Below are 20190 nucleotides of genomic sequence, written 5' to 3'. Positions count from 1 at the left end.
AGTTATCCACTTGGAATATTCACTGGTATCAGCAGAGAAATAAACCAAACGGGCTTGACATATCCTTGTTGTGTGTTTGTGAACAGTTGGATGGTGAGTAATGACAGCCAGCCGCCGCACTTTCATCTGAATAGTTTACAAATAATTCTGCTAAATAGAGAGGGAGAGAGGATAGAAACACTAGAGAGGGAGACAGGATGGAAACACTAGTGAGGGTGACAGGATGGAAACACTAGTGAGGGAGACATGATGGAAACACAAGTGAGGGAGACAGGATGGAAACACTGGTGAGGGAGACAGGATGGAAACACTAGTGAGGGAGACAGGATGGAAACACTAGAGAGGGAGACAGGATGGAAACACTAGTGAGGGAGACAGGATGGAAACACTAGAGAGGAAGACAGGATGGAAACACTAGTGAGGGAGACAGGATGGAAACACTAGTGAGGAAGACAGGATGGAAACACTAGTGAGGGAGACAGGATGGAAACACTAGGGAGGGTGACAGGATGGAAACACTAGAGAGGGAGACAGGATGGAAACACTAGAGAGGGAGACAGGATGGAAACACTAGTGAGGGAGACAGGATGGAAACACTAGGGAGGGAGACAGGATGGAAACACTAGAGAGGAAGAGAGGATTGACGGTCAAGAGAGGGAGCAGTAACGAAACTCAAAAGAAGAAGGAAGAAGCAATAAATAGAGAGGATGATTTGAGACACGATTGAAGCTCTGTTTATATTTCAAGATTGTCTTTGGTTATTGAGGAGTCTGAACAAGAGACTCCTCATAGTCGTCCTCGTCGATATTTCAAGCATTTCATCAAAAAAGAAAGTATTGAAGTTGATTCTTTAGAAAGGCAAGCGTATTGGATTGCACCGGAGGTTTGAAAAGAATTTTTAGTTATTTGATGACATGAGAGTATCCAGAGTGTATTTCCTTGACTGTTTCAAGTGTATCGCTTTTGTTTGTTTATTGGTAGTGTGTCGTGAACTTCCCAGCTACAGGAAACACTGTAAACTTGTCAGCTGCAGGAAACACTGTAAACTTGTCAGCTACAGGAAACACTGTAAACTTGTCAGCTACAGGAAACACTGTAAACTTGTCAGCTACAGGAAACACTGTAAACTTGTCAGCTACAGGAAACACTGTAAACTTGTCAGCTACAGGAAACACTGTAAACTTGTCAGCTACAGGAAACACAGTAAACTTGTCAGCTACAGGAAACACTGTAAACTTGTCAGCTACAGGAAACACAGTAAACTTGTCAGCTGCAGGAAACACTGTAAACTTGTCAGCTGCAGGAAACAATGTAAACTTTCCAGCTACAGGAAACACAGTAAACTTGTCAGCTACAGGAAACAGTAAACTTCCCAGCTACAGGAAACACAGTAAACTTCCCAGCTACAGGAAACAAAGTAAACTTCCCAGCTACAGGAAACAAAGTAAACTTCCCAGCTACAGGAAACAAAGTAAACTTCCCAGCTACAGGAAACAAAGTAAACTTCCCAGCTACAGGAAGCAAAGTAAACTTCCCAGCTACAGGAAACAAAGTAAACTTCCCAGCTACAGGAAACAAAGTAAACTTCCCAGCTACAGGAAACAAAGTAAACTTCCCAGCTACAGGAAACAAAGTAAACTTCCCAGCTACAGGAAGCAAAGTAAACTTCCCAGCTACAGGAAACAAAGTAAACTTCCCAGCTACAGGAAACACAGTAAACTTCATGGCTTTACTAAAGATTGTAATAAATTGCTGGCTATAAAATTATAAAATTCCCAACTAAATTTTCCACCTGCATCAGATTTTCTGAGACCTTCCACGTTCAGTTGGTTCTGAGACCTTCTGTATTCAGCTGGTTCTGAGACCTTCTGTATTCAGCTGGTTCTGAGACCTTCTGTATTCAGCTGGTTCTGAGACCTTCTGTATTCAGCTGGTTCTGAGACCTTCTGTATTCAGCTGGTTCTGAGACCTTCTGTATTCAGTTGGTTCTGAGACCTTCTGTATTCAGCTGGTTCTGAGACCTTCTGTATTCAGTTGGTTCTGAGACCTTCTGTATTCAGCTGGTTCTGAGACCTTCTGTATTCAGCTGGTTCTGAGACCTTCTGTATTCAGCTGGTTCTGAGACCTTCTGTATTCAGCTGATTCTGAGACCTTCTGTATTCAGTTGGTTCTGAGACCTTCTGTATTCAGCTGGTTCTGAGACCTTCTGTATTCAGCTGGTTCTGAGACGTTCTGTATTCAGTTGGTTCTGAGACCTTCTGTATTCAGTTGGTTCTGAGACCTTCTGTATTCAGTTGGTTCTGAGACCTTCTGTATTCAGCTGGTTCTGAGACCTTCTGTATTCAGCTGGTTCTGAGACCTTCTGTATTCAGTTGGTTCTGAGACCTTCTGTATTCAGCTGCTTCTGAGACCTTCTGTATTCAGCTGGTTCTGAGACCTTCTGTATTCAGCTGATTCTGAGACCTTCTGTATTCAGCTGATTCTGAGACCTTCTGTATTCAGCTGATTCTGAGACCTTCTGTATTCAGTTAGTTCTGAGACCTTCTGTATTCAGCTGGTTCTGAGACCTTCTGTATTCAGCTGATTCTGAGACCTTCTGTATTCAGTTGGTTCTGAGACCTTCTGTATTCAGTTAGTTCTGAGACCTTCTGTATTCAGCTGGTTCTGAGACCTTCTGTATTCAGCTGGTTCTGAGACCTTCTGTATTCAGTTGGTTCTGAGACCTTCTGTATTCAGTTGGTTCTGAGATCTTCTGTATTCAGTTGGTTCTGAGACCTTCTGTATTCAGCTGGTTCTGAGACCTTCTGTATTCAGCTGATTCTGAGACCTTCTGTATTCAGCTGGTTCTGAGACCTTCTGAATTCAGCTGGTTCTGAGACCTTCTGTATTCAGTTGGTTCTGAGCCCTTTCGCGTTCAGTTGGTTCTGAGACCTACTGTATTCAGTTGGTTCTGAGACCTTCTGTATTCAGCTGGTTCTGAGCCCTTTCGCGTTCAGCTGGTTCTGAGACCTTCTGAATTCAGCTGGTTCTGAGACCTTCTGTATTCAGTTGGTTCTGAGCCCTTTCGCGTTCAGTTGGTTCTGAGACCTACTGTATTCAGTTGGTTCTGAGACCTTCTGTATTCAGCTGGTTCTGAGACCTTCTGTATTCAGTTGGTTCTGAGACCTTCTGTATTCAGTTGGTTCTGAGCCCTTTCGCGTTCAGTTGGTTCTGAGACTTCTGTATTTAGTTGGTTCTGGGCCCTTTCGCGTTCAGTTGGTTCTGAGACCTTCCGCATTCAGTTGGTTCTGAGACCTGTATTCAGTTGGTTCTCTTAGAACTTGCGTGTGCAGCTGGTTCTCTCAGATCTTTATGCATACAAATTCTGCAGTTAACATATGTTAGCTGCCGTCAGAATAATTGCAGTTCTGTGTAGAAATAACGTTTGGCTGTCATGATCACATTGGAAGGAAATTTAATGCCACTTCTCAACTGACCATTTTGCAAAACCCGAGAACGTTGCAAGGAAAAAAATTCAATTGTTATAATATTATTTAGTATTTGAACAATATTTTATGAGTATATGCATGTTCCCACTAACGTGTGAATGTGTTTTAATATATGTATGTTATGAATCGTTGTTTGTAGTCATTTATGGTTTTTTTTGAGATCTTTATATTCTTTTATTCTTGAAATTTTGGGCGCATTTCTTGTGGCTATATGTGTTGCTGGAACATTTCGCACCCATGGCCTTAACCAGTTGCGTCTGCAAGCTTTCATTGAATCATATCTTCCTCGATAAAATCTTCAGCGAATCTCATATATTTTGACATTACTCTTATACCATTCTGCTCTTGAATTACGATCCTCGATGATATCTAGGAATTCCTGAATATTCTGTAACACTGACAGTGATATTTTAAAGTTTAAATTTGTTCACTTTGTCTTATTTTCTTTTATTTTTTTCCAGATCTGAAGCGTGAGGCTACCATCTGCCACATGTTGAAACACGAACACATTGTCGAGCTGCTGGAGACGTACTCCTCTGAGGGCATGCTCTACATGGTCTTCGAGTAGTGAGTATCTCTCTTTTTAATTGTAGTGACTGGGGGCTTCCTTTTGTGGAGGTGACATGTGCCGATTCCTGTTGTGGGAGGTTGGTTGTGATACCTTATGTGGGAGGTGACTTTTTTATGCCTGTTGATGGTGGCATGTTATGTTGCCTGTTGTGGGTGATGTCTTATGTTGCCTGTTGTGGGTGATGTCTTATGTTGCCTGTTGTGGGTGATGTCTTATGTTGCCTGTTGTGGGTGATGTCTTGTGTTGCCTGTTGTGGGTGATGTCTTATGTTGCCTGTTGTGGGTGATGTCTTATGTTGCCTGTTGTGGGTGATGTCTTATGTTGCCTGTTGTGGGTGATGTCTTATGTTGCCTGTTGTGGGTGATGCCTTATGTTGCCAGTTGTGGATAGTGTTTTATTTTGTATGTTGTGCGTGGTGTCTTAAGCTTCCTGTTTGTGGGTGGTGCTTTATGTTGCCTGTTGTGGGTGGTGTGTTATGTTGCCTGATGTTTGTAGCATGATATGTTGCCTGTTGTGGGTGGTTTGTGAAAGCTCTTGTAACGGTTATCTAACTTGTGTTTGTATTGAGTAGTAGTGACGTTGTTTGGTTATTGCAACCAATCTACACTAGCGTTGACACTATACTGTCGCTGTTACTACTCTAGAGATGTAAACTCTGTAAATACTACCATTAACATAGTTCATGAGGTCAGTTGGGATAATTAAACCTACGCAAAGGCTCACAAAACTGGGTATTTTGTTGTGAAATATTAATGTCTCATGAGTCAGGAGAACATTTATAACTTAAAATATATATTTTTCAGCTAGTTTAATATTATTTAGCATATTTGGGGAGCGAACGGATATGTGGTAACAAATTATATTACCATCCTGATGGTATTAACTGAAATGGCAGTAAGTCTAGACGAATAATAACGACTTCAAACGTAAAGGAAAATATCAAATGAATTATAATATTATTATGATTTTTGCTTAGTTAACTTGCGTCTAAAAACGTTATTCATTTATTTATATTTATTTATATATACAAAGGTTCTTACATGTACGTTTGTTATTAACATAACATAAATTTGGGAGAATAAATTATGTGTGTTAATTCACGCCCAGAGAAATTATCATTGTATGGCGTAAAATTAGCGTGTCAGTTCAAGAGAGGTGTGCTGCCAAGATCCACTTATTATATTTATATAACCACTTTGTGGTTATTTACCTCTTTTTATAGGCTAAGGTTAGTAAAGCAACTTCGTTAGCTTCCTTGCACAATATCTAACACATGAGTTTAAGTAATATTAACTCCTTGTTGTTAATGTGCTCCAAATTGTTAAAAAGAATCTGATCCTCAACACTAGTCAAGTCCAACATTTTGAAAAGAATTTACAGACATACTATTAAATGCGTGAAGGTATTAACACCCACCAACTGAGAAGAAATAAATGAGTCATGTTCCTCACCTGCTAAATCTTGGCTTCCTAATCAGCGGGGCTTCGTGTATTTGGACTCCCCATTGTCTTATTTTCATAGTTTATTTGGACTCCCCATTGTCTTATTTTCATAGTTTATTTGGACTCCCCATTGTCTTATTTTCATAGTTTATTTGGACTCCCCATTGTCTTATTTTCATAGTTTATTTGCCACGTGATGAGCTCCCGGAACAACCGTGGACATCTTCAAGAGAAAACTGGACGGTTTTCTAAGAGAAGTTCCGGATCAGCCGGGCTGTGGTGGGTACGTGGGCCTGCGGGCCGCTCCAAGCAACAGCCTGGTGGACCAAACTCTCACAAGTCCAGCCTGGCCTCGGGCCGGGCTTGGGGAGTAGAAGAACTCCCAGAACCCCGTCAACCAGGTATCAACCAAGTATCTCCCAACCTGAGCTGGATAATTACTTCGCCTAATTATGAACAAATTCCTATATTCTTTCCAAGATTGGAATTAATCTTAAAATTTGTTAGTAGTGAGGTAATCTTGAGGTTATCTTGAGATGATTTCTCGGATTAGCGTCCCCGCTGCCCGGTCCTCGACCAGGTCTCTTTTTTGTTACATATCTCCAGGAAGCAGCCCGTAGCAGCTGCCTAACTCCCAGGTATCTGTTTATTGTTAACTGAACAGGGGCATCAGGGTGAAAGAAATTCTGTCCTATTTGTTTCCGTCTCCACCGGGGATCGAACCCGGAACCTTAGGATACTAAGTATGAACATTCCCGTATACTATAGTATGAACATTCCAGTTGACCACAATAAAGTATATACATTCCTGTAGCCTGCATACTAAAATATATACATTTCAGTATACCGCATTCTATAGTATAAACTATCCACTAGGCCGCATATTATAGTATAAACAATCCAGTAGACCATATAATATAGTATAAATAAACAATGCAGTATTCTGCGGCAGGCAGTGATGTACAGCCATATTGGCTTGACTCTTTTATATTACAATTACTTCCAGGTCCTCTCTGTTCCATCTTTGAGCGTCAATAACCTCCATAACACTGCCAACACTGCGTTGATAATAAATGATTACCATTGACTTTACGGTCACTAACCTCCTGGCCTCCTGTCCCTTTCCCTTCCGTACATTCTTTCCTGAAATTGCGTCCCTCCCTCATATCATTTCGTCCTTGCCATCCCTCCCTCCTTGCCCTTCCGTCGTTTCCATCCTCCATTAATTATTAGTATGTGTCTAATATGCTGTGCTTGCTAGAAGCAGAAGTTGTCGTGCGGAGGACTCTACAAGTGTCAAGCAAACGTTGACGTTTGCACGCTGCTCTAGGAAAAGATGCTGCAATTTGCGCGTTCTTATGATTATTATGAGCGATCTTCCTCGGAGAGATATTAATTCATATTTATAGTTACTTAAAGCTCATAGTATTAGCCAATATTCTTTATACAAGCAATGTGATATTCTTATTGCAAGGAACCTTGAAGACATGCACATGTAAAGTTTCATCTAGATAGGATAATTAGAAACAAGTATATGCATAACTTATAGCCTAGGCATGCAAAGCTTGCAACATAATTACAATGTTATGCAAAGTAATGGTGGCGACTCGTAGCAACACGTGGCGTTGGTGTTGCTCATTTTGGGATCAGTAATGAAATAGCACGAAATTAGTTTATCTGCATCCTTCATTATAATATGGGTTATAGAATAATGTGGATTTGTTGTGATAGCTCAGAACAGCACTGGTTCGAATCTCCTTTGAATGCCATGACAGCCTCCACAACTCTGTTATTATTTAGCGTACTAGCGAAGTAAAATGAAAGTGAGGAGTGTTAAGGACTCAAGACGTTCAGTCATTTGCACCTTTAAAACAGCGTCTGCCAAAATAGCGAAATACTAATATAACCAGGTGTTTAATATATACATTTAGCAAAATGAGTAAATATAGAGCATAACCTAACTTGTCCAAGCAATCATAGGCCTAATATACGCTATATAAGGCCTAATAAAGTAAATATATGCTAAACTAGGCCTAGTTTAGCACATATAGCTTCAACAGTCGAATTTTTGTTCGTTGGACCATTCAGTTGCTTTAAGTACAAAGACCATGCAGGTCCTCCTATCATTTTAGGAGGATGGGTAGACTGGGTGACATTACTGCCAGGCATTTTCTTCTCTTTGTCATTTTCATTTCAAATCAATTTAACATCATTCATAAATGTCAATTTTCTTTCGTATGAAAAACAGACTTGGCTGGTGTTGAGACCTCATTTGAATGGCAGGTAAAATTTCATGAACTTTACGGTAATGGCAGAGTCCAGGTGGAATGGTGTAAACTGCCTCTGATAGTTGCTGTTACCACCGTGACCGCTATGTCCGTTGTTTTGATGGACTGTTGTTCAAAGTTGGAACATCCCCTTGGTTGATACCTGGTTGATGGGGTTCTGGGAGTTCTTCTACTCCCCAAGCCCGGCCCCGAGGCCAGGCTTGACTTGTGAGAGTTTGGTCCACCAGGCCTGTTGCTTGGAGCGGCCCGCAGGCCCACATATACCTGGTTGATGGGGTTCTGGGAGTTCTTCTACTCCCCAAGCCCGGCCCCGAGGCCAGGCTTGACTTGTGAGAGTTTGGTCCACCAGGCTGTTGCTTGGAGCGGCCCGCAGGCCCACATATCCACCACAGCCCGGTTGATTCACAGCCAGCCTCTTGCCCCTCTGTACAGGTCAAACATTTATAGGTAGTTACCCCTTGTGTGCGTACTCACCTATTTTTCCTGCAGGATCGAGCTTTAGCTTTTGGTACTTCGCCTTTCCTGCCGCTTAATGCTGTTGTTCCCTGCCTACATGTCGCCTATAATATTTTGTACATGGTTGAACCTCACTACTTCGTATCCATTCTCCTATTTTTTCGTTAAAAAGTATTTTCATGTTTTATCTTTGTCTAACTTCCGTTCATGCTCTCTCGTTTGTAGGCATTTCATGAAAACATTTTATCGTTGTCAACCTAAAACATTCTTATGTTTTATGTCTATCATATCTTCTCTCTCTCTTCTCTTTTCTGGTGTAGTTATGTCCAACGTCTTCAGCATATATTCGTGCCACATTACAAGAAGTTCTGGGACGAGCCTTGTTACTAATTTATGCACCGTATTAAGTTTCCTTTTGTGTTTTATGGGAAGGAGACTTCGTGCCGGGGCGGCATGTTCTAGGACCAAACGACCAGTGTTCGGAATCCTTCACTATTTACCTCATGAAGGATGCTCTGATGTTTACTAGTACCACAAAAACACATGTGCAGAAATATATATTTTTAAGTTCATTCAGGAAATGAATGAACTAAAAAAAATGCATTTTATTGTTTACCTCCCTAATGATGCCTTTTCCCCATTTTCATCTAACTTCTGCTAGTAACCGCCTCTCTCTCTCTCTCTCTCTCTCTCTCTCTCTCTCTCTCTCTCTCTCTCTCTCTCTCTCTCTCTCTCTCTCTCTCTCTCTCTCTCTCTCTCTCTCTCTCTCTCATTCATTCCCCTTCCTCCCTCCCGCCTACCAGCACCCACGTAATTCCGCTTGTTGCCAGCTGCCTCTCAGAGCTTCATGGAGTCTAGAGGTTTAAATTATTCCCTTAAGGGCCTTCAGCCAGAGAAGGGCGCTCTGCATGCATCTCAGGAGAGGGTTCTTGGGTGGCAGGACTGCGCTATTCACTCGCCGTGTTTCAATTAAGCATTATGTGTGAATAAGCCACTATGTATATTTACAAGGATCAGAGCCTTCGTTACGGTAGCAGCTTCTTCAGTGTAGCGTGTGTAATTTGCTTAATGTAGTTTGGATTGTCTGATATCACATATTTGTCATTTGTAAAGCGTTTTGGCGACTTAGTGTTATTTTGAATTAAATTAGGTAACAGTATTTCCATTGGGGGTAATTATACAGTGGATGCAACTACTACTACTACAAGAATTATGCCGTATGGATTCTTTCTTGATTCCTGCCAATCATGGCTACTAGATATATCTAACGCACAGATTTAGATTTGTTTTAATGCATGGTGTCTTATCTCGTATTCCTTTTATTGTACATTTGCAGGATTACAGTGGACCTCTCATGTTTAAAACCATTTTGAAAGTCTGGGTCTTAGTGGAATGTGTTTGTGGAGATTACGTCTGCATGCTCTCTCTCTCTCCCTCTCTCTCTCTCTCTCTCTCTCTCTCTCTCTCTCTCTCTCTCTCTCTCTCTCTCTCTCTCTCTCTCTCTCTCTCTCTCTCTCTCTCTCTCTCTCTCTCTCTCTCTCTCTCTCTCTCTCTCTCTCTCTCTCTCTTCATTTTGTCAGGCTCTTTCCGTGTCTCATATATCTCCTCTCCACCTCGCAAGTCTCTTACCTTCCGGAACAGAAAACTCAGCAGTGGTCTCTCTCCACTGCCATAAATCTCAGTTATTGATTGTTGGCGTCAAGTTTTTCGTTTCCTCCCCTCCTTCCACCCTACATCCCTCCCTCCCTCGGCCCTCAATTTTTCTTCCCTTATTTTTACATTCTCATTTTTTCCCACCGCATTTGCCTTCGAGTCTTCCATTTCCTCATTTTCTCTTTTATAATTTATATTTCCTTTGTATCTAACCTTTTCAAACACTTACTCTTTGTCTTTATCTTCTCTCTCTTACGTGACATTTTAATAGTCAGTCATTTCTGCCATCTACCTCATGTACCTACCCATCATCTTTCTTCATATGAACCCACATGCTTCAGTAAGATTGTTCCAGGTGATAATGCTACTCTCCCCCCGCAGCATGGATGGAGCCGACCTGTGCTTCGAGATTGTGAAGCGGGCGATGTCTGGCTTCGTCTACAGCGAAGCGGTGGCCAGGTAAGTTACCCAGGATCACAGCTGTTTGCTGGGCCTCCCTTCCCTCTCTCCCGTCTCCATATTCCCCCCCCCCCCCTTCCCCATCTGCCTCCCAATTTCCGAAAAATTATTATTATGACACTGAAACAGCTCTTAGGAAAGAAGCAATATTTCAGACTTGACCCCTTGAAAATAACATGGGGGGGGGGGGGCTCTGAATGCCAATATTTCTTGAAGCAATTCACTTGGGCCGACCTCAACTGGCCTGTGACACTTCGCTACCCCACATGCTTCATGTGTTTGGTGAGGCCAGCCCGAAGTGCCTGGCCTCCAACCGTGGCAGAGAAGACTGTCAGACAAATTCTCTCTCTTATATATTGTTTTCTCTCACTTGTGACCTGAGAACTTTCCTTGCTCTCACTATAAAAAACTTGTGAATAAAAGCAAACATGCGCTAATACCTTCGCAAGAACAGTAACGTGTGATGATCCATCGATATCCTGCCGCCATAAAGGTTGGAAGATGCGTGTGTTCGTGACGGGTGAGGTTGGCATGGGTGGAGGCAGTGTTGGGAGGGACGCTTGGGTGTCTGTCAGCCGGGGTGTATAATCCAGCATTGATTCAGGCCTTGTGTTCCTACCCCATGTTAAACATCTGTTTCTCAGAGATGAAATTCGTGAGAATTTTACGATTCACCGGCATCAAAAATACTCTTTTGTGTGCAGTTTTTGTTCAAATATTGTGAATATTGACGAGGAGCAATGTTTAGTTTGCTTAAAGACTACCGACTATTGAAAAAGATCTGCTTTGCGATGCAAAAGAAAATGGGTGTCAGTTAAATTTTAAGATCTTTTTTGTTACGTACATAATGGTCACTACATCTAGTAGGCTGTCTTGATGTAAAAGCCAGATTTTAGCTCCTTTTTTTATTAATTATCTGCCACTATCTGACTTAGTACCACTTTCACATGATTTAGGCATATATGACACACCTACTGCATAAAATTTTCTGCTGTATTTAATAATTTATAAATATACCTCAGCAATACATGCAGCTTTCCTATATTTCATCTTTTGGTGTACTTTTATTTACTATGGAAATAAATTTGAGTAACTGCAATTCTCACTCTCTTCTCAAACTATTAAAATTCATCATAATTTTATCGTTACTTTCATCCTTCTCATTTTCAAAGTATCTCTTCACTTTCTCAAGGTCTTCAGATTTCTACTTCACAAGTTAAAATTTTCCTTGTTCATCTCTAATGATTATATTGAGAATTGTTACACGTTAAACCCAGTTATAACATACATGATATGACAACTGTCATTCTGGACCGAGGTCTCAAATATTAGTCCAATTTCAGTGTTTATGTTCGATGACAATTGGAAACTAGTGTAAATTGTTCAGTGAAATAATATACTAGTAATCTCAAGTTTTATAATATGATTGAATATAAATGAGATAAAGTCATATAGAGAACACAAAATCCCAGAAAGTTCTCGCTATCAGAAGGGTCGAAAATAAGTACAATAAAACATTCAAATGATATATTTTAAAGTCCGGAGAGATGCGCTCATCAGATGATTGAAAACTGCAGCCAGGTATCCACCAGGTATCCACCAGGTATCCACCAGGCACGAGAAAACACCGCCGATATAGAAGCCTTACGGGAATATTGGTAAAGAGGGTTTTTGTTCTCCATGTTAACCGGATACCCGGCCAGCAATATGCCTTGCCGGGAACACACCCTAAGAAGTGGGGGTTCTTGTTTAAAGAACATGTAAGAGCCACTATCCAAAGAACATATAAGAAGCTAATTCATGGTCCACACCAAGGCAGTATAATATATTTAGATATCATTTGTTAGACCTTATAAGCATCCTTGGTTAGTGTCAAGCTGTTTACAGTGCATGGTTGGCGTCATGATGTTTACTATCCATGGTTGGCATCATGATGTTTACTATCCATGGTTGGCGTCATGATGTTTACTATCCATGGTTGGCGTCATGATGCTTACTATCCATGGTTGGCGTCATGATGTTTACTATCCATGGTTGGCGTCATGATGTTTACTATCCATGGTTGGCGTCATGATGCTTACTATCCATGGTTGGCATCAGGCAACTTACTATCCATGGTTGGCATCAGGCTACTTACTATCCATGGTTGGCATCAGGCTACTTATTATACATTGGTTGGCATCAGGCTACTTACTATCCATGGTTGGCATCAGGCAACTTTCTATCCATGGTTGGCATCAGGCTACTTACTATCCATGGTTGGCATCAGGCAACTTACTATCCATGGTTGGCATCAGGCTACTTATTATACATTGGTTGGTGTTATCATTCACGGCTGCTGTATTAGCCTGCTTTCCATCTAATTAGTAACTAAAACTAATAATATCTTTCGATAGCAATAAGTAGTACGATAGTTAAAAAATGATCTTCGTGGTTGTAGAGGAGGGATTGTAAGTTCAGCTGGTGCATATTATACGTCAATTGGACTCGCCCATCGCAAACGCCACATGTGACCACTGGCTGCTTTGTTATCTATGTTAAAGCCCATGGGGACACTAACCCAGGTGGAAGGACAGCCCATGGGGACACTAACCCAGGTGGAAGGACAGCCCATGGGGACACTAACCCAGGTGGAAGGACAGCCCATGGGGACACTAACCCAGGTGGAAGGACAGCCCATGGGGACACTAACCCAGGTGGAAGGACAGCCCATGGGGACACTGACCCAGGTGGAAGGACAGCCCATGGGGACACTAACCCAGGTGGAAGGACAGCCCACGAGGACACTAACCCAGGTGGAAGGACAGCCCACGGGGACACTAACCCAGGTGGAAGGACAGCCCACAGGGACACTGACCCAGGTGGAAGGACAGCCCATGGGGACACTGACCCAGGTGGAAGGACAGCCCATGGGGACACTAACCCAGGTGGAAGGACAGCCCACAGGGACACTGACCCAGGTGGAAGGACAGCCCATGGGGACACTAACCCAGGTGGAAGGACAGCCCACAGGGACACTGACCCAGGTGGAAGGACAGCCCATGGGGACACTGACCCAGGTGGAAGGACAGCCCATGGGGACACTGACCCAGGTGGAAGGACAGCCCATGGGGACACTAACCCAGGTGGAAGGACAGCCCATGGGGACACTAACCCAGGTGGAAGGACAGCCCACGGGGACACTAACCCAGGTGGAAGGACAGCCCACAGGGACACTGACCCAGGTGGAAGGACAGCCCACAGGGACACTGGCCCAGGTGGAAGGACAGCCCATGGGGACACTAACCCAGGTGGAAGGACAGCCCACGGGGACACTAACCCAGGTGGAAGGACAGCCCATGGGGACACTAACCCAGGTGGAAGGACAGCCCATGGGGACACTAACCCAGGTGGAAGGACAGCCCATGGGGACACTAACCCAGGTGGAAGGACAGCCCACGGGGACACTAACCCAGGTGGAAGGACAGCCCACGGGGACACTAACCCAGGTGGAAGGACAGCCCACGGGGACACTGACCCAGGTGGAAGGACAGCCCATGGGGACACTAACCCAGGTGGAAGGACAGCCCATGGGGACACTAACCCAGGTGGAAGGACAGCCCATGGGGACACTAACCCAGGTGGAAGGACAGCCCATGGGGACACTAACCCAGGTGGAAGGACAGCTCACGGGGACACTAACCCAGGTGGAAGGACAGCTCACGGGGACACTAACCCAGGTGGAAGGACAGCTCACGGGGACACTAACCCAGGTGGAAGGACAGCCCACGGGGACACTAACCCAGGTGGAAGGACAGTTTGTAGGGCTACGACCCTGGAAAAAAGATTGCTGGACATCTTAGACTTTTGTAGGTTTAAATATTTAGACAATTAATCTGTTTATTTGTCAAGGATATTTGTGCATGGATATGCGGCCATAAGCCACGCGCAAAAAAGTGAGGCCGTAATAGAAAATGTAGACTGGAGTGCAGATTGCAATTTGATAGTCATAAATAAAGGATTAAAGCTCTTGATTCCAATTTGCCCCAGTAGGTTCATGTGTGTATTGTGATGGATTAGCGCTGGTGGTTTATTTGTCTTCCAAAGGTTTTTGCAACCAGATTATGCTGCAGTGTATCTTAAGTATAATTTAAGAGAGAGAGAGAGAGAGAGAGAGAGAGAGAGAGAGAGAGAGAGAGAGAGAGAGATTAAGTTATTAAGTTCAGTTTAGCCTGTATTGTGCCTGGACTTACTGAAGTGAATGTTTATGTATCATATATTTACATGTGCTGATGCTAGGAGGCAGTCTTCTTAATTTGTCAACATATAACTTCTTGACTAAATATTCCTTATATTAATTCTCATTTTTTTTTTTACCTAAGCGTAAAAATAAATGCAGATAGCTGTCTGCACACAAGGTGACATTTTTGGTGTGTGTAGGGGGGGAGGGAAGGGGGGGGGGAGATAGTGCTATAGAATTATGCTTCTATAAGCTTATTTTGTGCTCTTCGTTCATTGCTCGGAATGAGCACTCTTATTCCTAGTCCATTTTCAACAATCTACTCTGAAATTACTGTTTACTTTTATTGCAGAATGTCATATATTCCTTTCTTCAACCGGCAATGAAAACATTGTTACAACCCAATAACATCCCTATGCTACCACATATACAACTTCTATCATCATATATGAATGCTGCTCCAACTGTTGTACTAAGAGAAATTAGCCCATATATCTCGAAATTAAAATGCGTCCATGAAACTTTATTCTTTTTGACGATAATGTTTTGCTTTCCTCAGTCACTACATGCGTCAGATACTGGAGGCGTTGCTGTACTGTCACGAGAACGACATTATCCATAGAGACATCAAGCCACACTGTGTCCTGCTTGCCTGTAAGGAAAATAGCGCCCCCGTCAAGCTTGGAGGCTTCGGGGTGGCCATCCAGCTGCAGGACGGGGACCTGGTCAACGGAGGTACGGTGCACACACTCTCTTTTTTCAGCTTTATTGTAGTAGAATAATTGGTAGCAAGATACATTTGGTTTGGTTTAGTTGTAGTGGGAGGCTAAACAATTTTACTCAATGTATGCATCCATTATGATGGGTAGAAAGAGTCACAATACCCACACTCATATTTTGGCCTATTCTGGGAGGTAGGTGGTGCGATACCCTACCATAGTTATGGTTTAATATGGGAGATGGTTGAGGTACGATACCCACCTTTGTGTCTTGGTATATTTTGGGAGGATGATAAGCAATGCCTGCTCTTGTTTTTGGTTTATTACCATAAGATATCAACCCTCATGTTTATTAACATCAGATACACGGAGAGTGATATCAACCCTCATGTTTATTAACATCAGATACACGGAGAGTGATATCAACCCTCATGTTTATTAACATAAGATACACGGAGAGTGATATCAACCCTCATGTTTATTAACATAAGATACACGGAGAGTGATATCAACCCTCATGTTTATTAACATAAGATACACGGAGAGTGATATCAACCCTCATGTTTATTAACATAAGATACACGGAGAGTGATATCAACCCTCATGTTTATTAACATAAGATACACGGAGAGTGATATCAACCCTCATGTTTTGAATTAAGACAACATTTAGAATCAGATGCTATTCTCGCCATTTCTGTGTAAATAACTGTTGGAGGAAGTGTTACGTACGAGTTAGGTGTCTGTTGGTTTTCGGTTGGAAGACATAAAATAACCATACCCTCACTACAGCAACAGATGGTATAAGTTACTGTACTACACCAGCAACAGATGGTATAAGTTACTGTACTACACCAGCAACAGATGGTATAAGTTACTGTACTACACCAGCAGCAGATGGTATAAGTTACTGTACTACACCAGCAAGCAGATGGTATAAGTTACTGTACTACAGCAACACATGAACCTGTTAAACTTAAACAGTGAGTGAATGTGCATTCGGTTGGTCATCCACATGAAAGAGTTTGTCTAAACATCCATTATTACATAAGATGTATGAAGTATTTCTCCAAGAGACCAAGTTAATGTTGATGAATTGAGCCGTGGTGTAGTTTATACACTCTTGCAGTGCTTATGGTATGGAGATGTCAAAGGCTATTTTGGAAAAATGAGATGTAGTATAGAAGAGAGCCTCTCGGACGCGTGATTCAAAGCACACGAAGTGAGAGAGCCAGCCTCTGCTGCTCTATGTGCCGACCGTGGCCTGGAATAAATTAACGTTTCCTCATCGATACAAAATCACTTAAGAGGAGATGCTGTGGTTACCGTGGAGCCATTCAAGAGTCTATCTGCAGGGCGCATTCCTCCTTCCCGCGAGGCCTGGTGTCTAGGTGACTATCCACAGAACGCAGTACTTATTGTAACACAAAGTTGCTTGCAGGGCGTACTACTCGTTCTTGTAACACAGCACCCAGGAGATTACAGGACGCACTCAATGTAACACTGCAATATTAAATTTGTCATGTATATTAACAATTATATATACAATATATATATTGTATATATATATACAATTAACACTTAAGTAACCTGAATTAAAATGTTAATTATAATATTTTAAAACCAGATTGACAAAATTATGTAGTGTTTAATCTGTAAATTGAAAAAGTAGTGCAATCCTACATTCAGATATTCATTAGATTAATATTGTCATTGTTGTCAATTTATCCAGCAAAGTGATGTTATAATTAATAGGATATATGAATGCGTACATTTATCTAAACATCCGCAGCCTATGCTCGTCCAAACGACTACCGACCACAAAAGCACATTCATCATTTGTTCCAAAAGACTAATGTATAAGGCACCAATCTTCAATGGCAACAGCGCTCAACATGTGTATGGCACCAGCGCTCAACATACGTGTGTATTGCACCAGTGCTCAACATGTGTATGGCACCAGCGCTCAACATAACTTGTGTATGGCACCAGCGCTCAACATAACGTGTGTATGGCACCAGCGCTCAACATATCTTGTGTATGGCACCAGCGCTCAACATACGTGTGTATTGCACCAGTGCTCAACATGTGTATGGCACCAACGCTCAACATATCTTGTGTATGGCACCAGCGCTCAACATAACGTGTGTATGGCTCCAGCGCTCAACATACGGGTGTATTGCACCAGTGCTCAACATGTGTATGGCATCAGCGCTCAACATAACTTGTGTATGGCACCAGCGCTCAACATAACGTGTGTATGGCACCAGCGCTCAACATACGGGTGTATTGCACCAGTGCTCAACATGTGTATGGCATCAGCGCTCAACATAACTTGTGTATGGCACCAGCGCTCAACATAGCATTTGTATGGCACCAGCGCTCAACATAGCATGTGTATGGCACCAGCGCTCAACATAACGTGTGTATGGCATCAGCGCTCAACATAACTTGTGTATGGCACCAGCGCTCAACATGTGTATGCCACCAGCGCTCAACACAAATAGTCTGTAAATGATACATCCTATCTTTAAAGGCACCTCTGCCAAAACAGTCAGCAATCAACATGAAAGCTTTACGCTTGGATCAACAGCATTGTCTGGATAGAAGGAAGAGATGAAGAGAATGAGAAACGGATGACGGGATATAGAGATGGATGAGGGGCAGGTGGGTGGATTTATGAACTTGGAGCTATGAAGGGAGGCTGGTCTATGAAGGGAGGCTGGTCTATGAAGGGAGGCTAGTCTATGAAGGGAGGCTGGTCTATGATGGAAGGCTGGTCTATGATGGAAGGCTGGTCTATGATGGAAGGCTGGCCTATGAGGAGGGAAGGGGGCACTAGCCTATGAAGGGAAGGAGGAATAAACTTATGTAACGGGCATTAAAATATTGGATTTAATGAGAGTCGCCTGTGGTAGCAGTAACACACTTTCCCCGCGCCTTGCAAGCAATTTGATCTGGGTTCCAGTCCTGGCCAGGGAAGTTTGACTGGGCGCCAATCCTTAACTGTTCACCCACCAGTGATTAGTTACCTGGTTGTTAACCGAGTGGCGGGTTGTGTTCCAGGGGTAAATAATGGAGTAACGCTCCCGGCTTGCTAACAGGAGTCAGACGTCACTGATCCTCTACATGCTTGTATAAAGTAAAAAAAAACTCGTGTCCACAACTTAGTGCTACCGGAAAATGGAAAACATGGAAAATTTAATTTACCCAGCTAAGAAATCACGCTAGTTAAGTGACTATAATCATTATGAATGATCTGTGAAACACTGTTGCTCAAACTTCACGTCCATTTGTAATATAGATTCAGCTTCCGGAAGGCTAAAATACAAGACCGTCACTTTAATGCCTGTTTACATTCACATCCAATTATTCTCAAAATACACAGGTGATGTGTTTATTATGCTGCGTAACCGCTTCTAGCCCCGCCTCCACCTGCCATTCCCACCTGACGAGTCTCATCCACCTCTCATCCTAACCTGACAAGTCCCATCCACCTCTCATCCTAACCTGACAAGTCCCATCCACCTCTCATCCTAACCAGACAAGTCCCATCCACCTCTCATCCTAACCTGACAAGTCCCATCCACCTCTCATCCTAACCATGACAAGTCCCATCCACCTCTCATCCTAACCTGACAAGTCCCATCCACCTCTCATCCTAACCTGACAAGTCCCATCCATCTCTCATCCTAACCTGACAAGTCTTCGTGTCCCCTGCCATCCTCACCTCACTACCCCCGCCCCCTTCTTTGTTTACAAGTTGGTTCTCAGTAATATTGAACAATAATTTACATTGTTGTATTTCTTTATTGGCAAACAGGTATTTTTATTTTAATATTTATCAAAGTGTAAGTTAGTGTTAGCGCAAACTTACCTCCCAGATCTTGCCAAAATATATAGTTCTATAATTATAATTAATTTGACCTTCAATTATAATAATTATATAAGTATAATAGTTCTATAATTATGATAATTCTATAATTAACACACAATTTGGGCAAAATGTATCATTGGCATTAAATTAGTGATAAAATATATTATATCCATGATGTAGTTGTGTAAGTGTAGATTAGTAATAAGTTTATTTTGTATATTTTTAAGGTTTAATATATGTAAGGCTTCCATAGTATACATGTAACTACATTTATTATGCATATGCAGCACTAATATACTGAAATAGTATGGCAAAATCCTGCTTATATAGTAGTAACTGTATACATATTCCTGGGCCCATTACATGTTCACTACACCGCTAAAGTACAGGCAGCTGTTTCAAGCAAAATAAGAGTGCATACATGCAAAATGCAAGCATACACTTTTCATTCATACTTCATTCACATCAGAAGCAGAAGAATGCGTTCTTAAAAATACATGAACAATAATTTCAATGAATTACACATAAAGTCTACAAATATATGTATATTAACATATGTTACTTCAAATGTTCTTTGATGTACATTAAATTCCATTGGCAACTAAATACACAAAGGTTAGCTAAAAGTAACTCCCTTTAAGCACTGTTAAAATGCTGTGCCATCACTGCATATTTCCTTCATTACACACTCATGTGTTAATATACTGAGCCAGGATTCAGTAAGCATTTATACAACCACTTACGAAACCTTTACATCTTCCCCTCAATCATAGCGGCTTTTTTCACAGTTATTAAACAGTTTATGGGCTCTGAACTGGTACGAGGTTATTTATAACAATAATACCCTTAGGCTGGGACGTTTCAAAGCTCGTAAATTATTAAATAAATGTAGACAAAACCTTGTAAACAAAGCCATCATGATTAAGGAACGATGTACAGGTTTCGTAAGTTGTGAAAATTCTTGATGAGTCCTGCCTGGTGCTGTCTCTACTACTAAGGTAAAAGTACCTCAGTCTTCA

The 20190-nt window shown here is 42.1% G+C and overlaps 1 protein-coding gene across 1 annotated transcript in view; it reads left to right on the top strand.

Moving 5' to 3' along the window:
- The window catches only part of LOC123746960 (peripheral plasma membrane protein CASK), a 552989-nt gene that overhangs the window by 272237 nt on the left and 260562 nt on the right, over window positions 1-20190 (top strand). The window contains exons 3-5 of the mRNA XM_069317229.1: window positions 3950-4055; window positions 10280-10357; window positions 15136-15311. Of these exons, the coding sequence (XP_069173330.1) occupies window positions 3950-4055; window positions 10280-10357; window positions 15136-15311 (360 nt within the window). The remainder of the gene's footprint in view (window positions 1-3949; window positions 4056-10279; window positions 10358-15135; window positions 15312-20190) is intronic.

This window comes from Procambarus clarkii, chromosome 87, assembly GCF_040958095.1.
Source record: "Procambarus clarkii isolate CNS0578487 chromosome 87, FALCON_Pclarkii_2.0, whole genome shotgun sequence".
In the NCBI taxonomy this organism is placed as follows: domain Eukaryota; kingdom Metazoa; phylum Arthropoda; class Malacostraca; order Decapoda; family Cambaridae; genus Procambarus; species Procambarus clarkii.
This window is presented reverse-complemented; position numbering and strand designations above follow the sequence as displayed.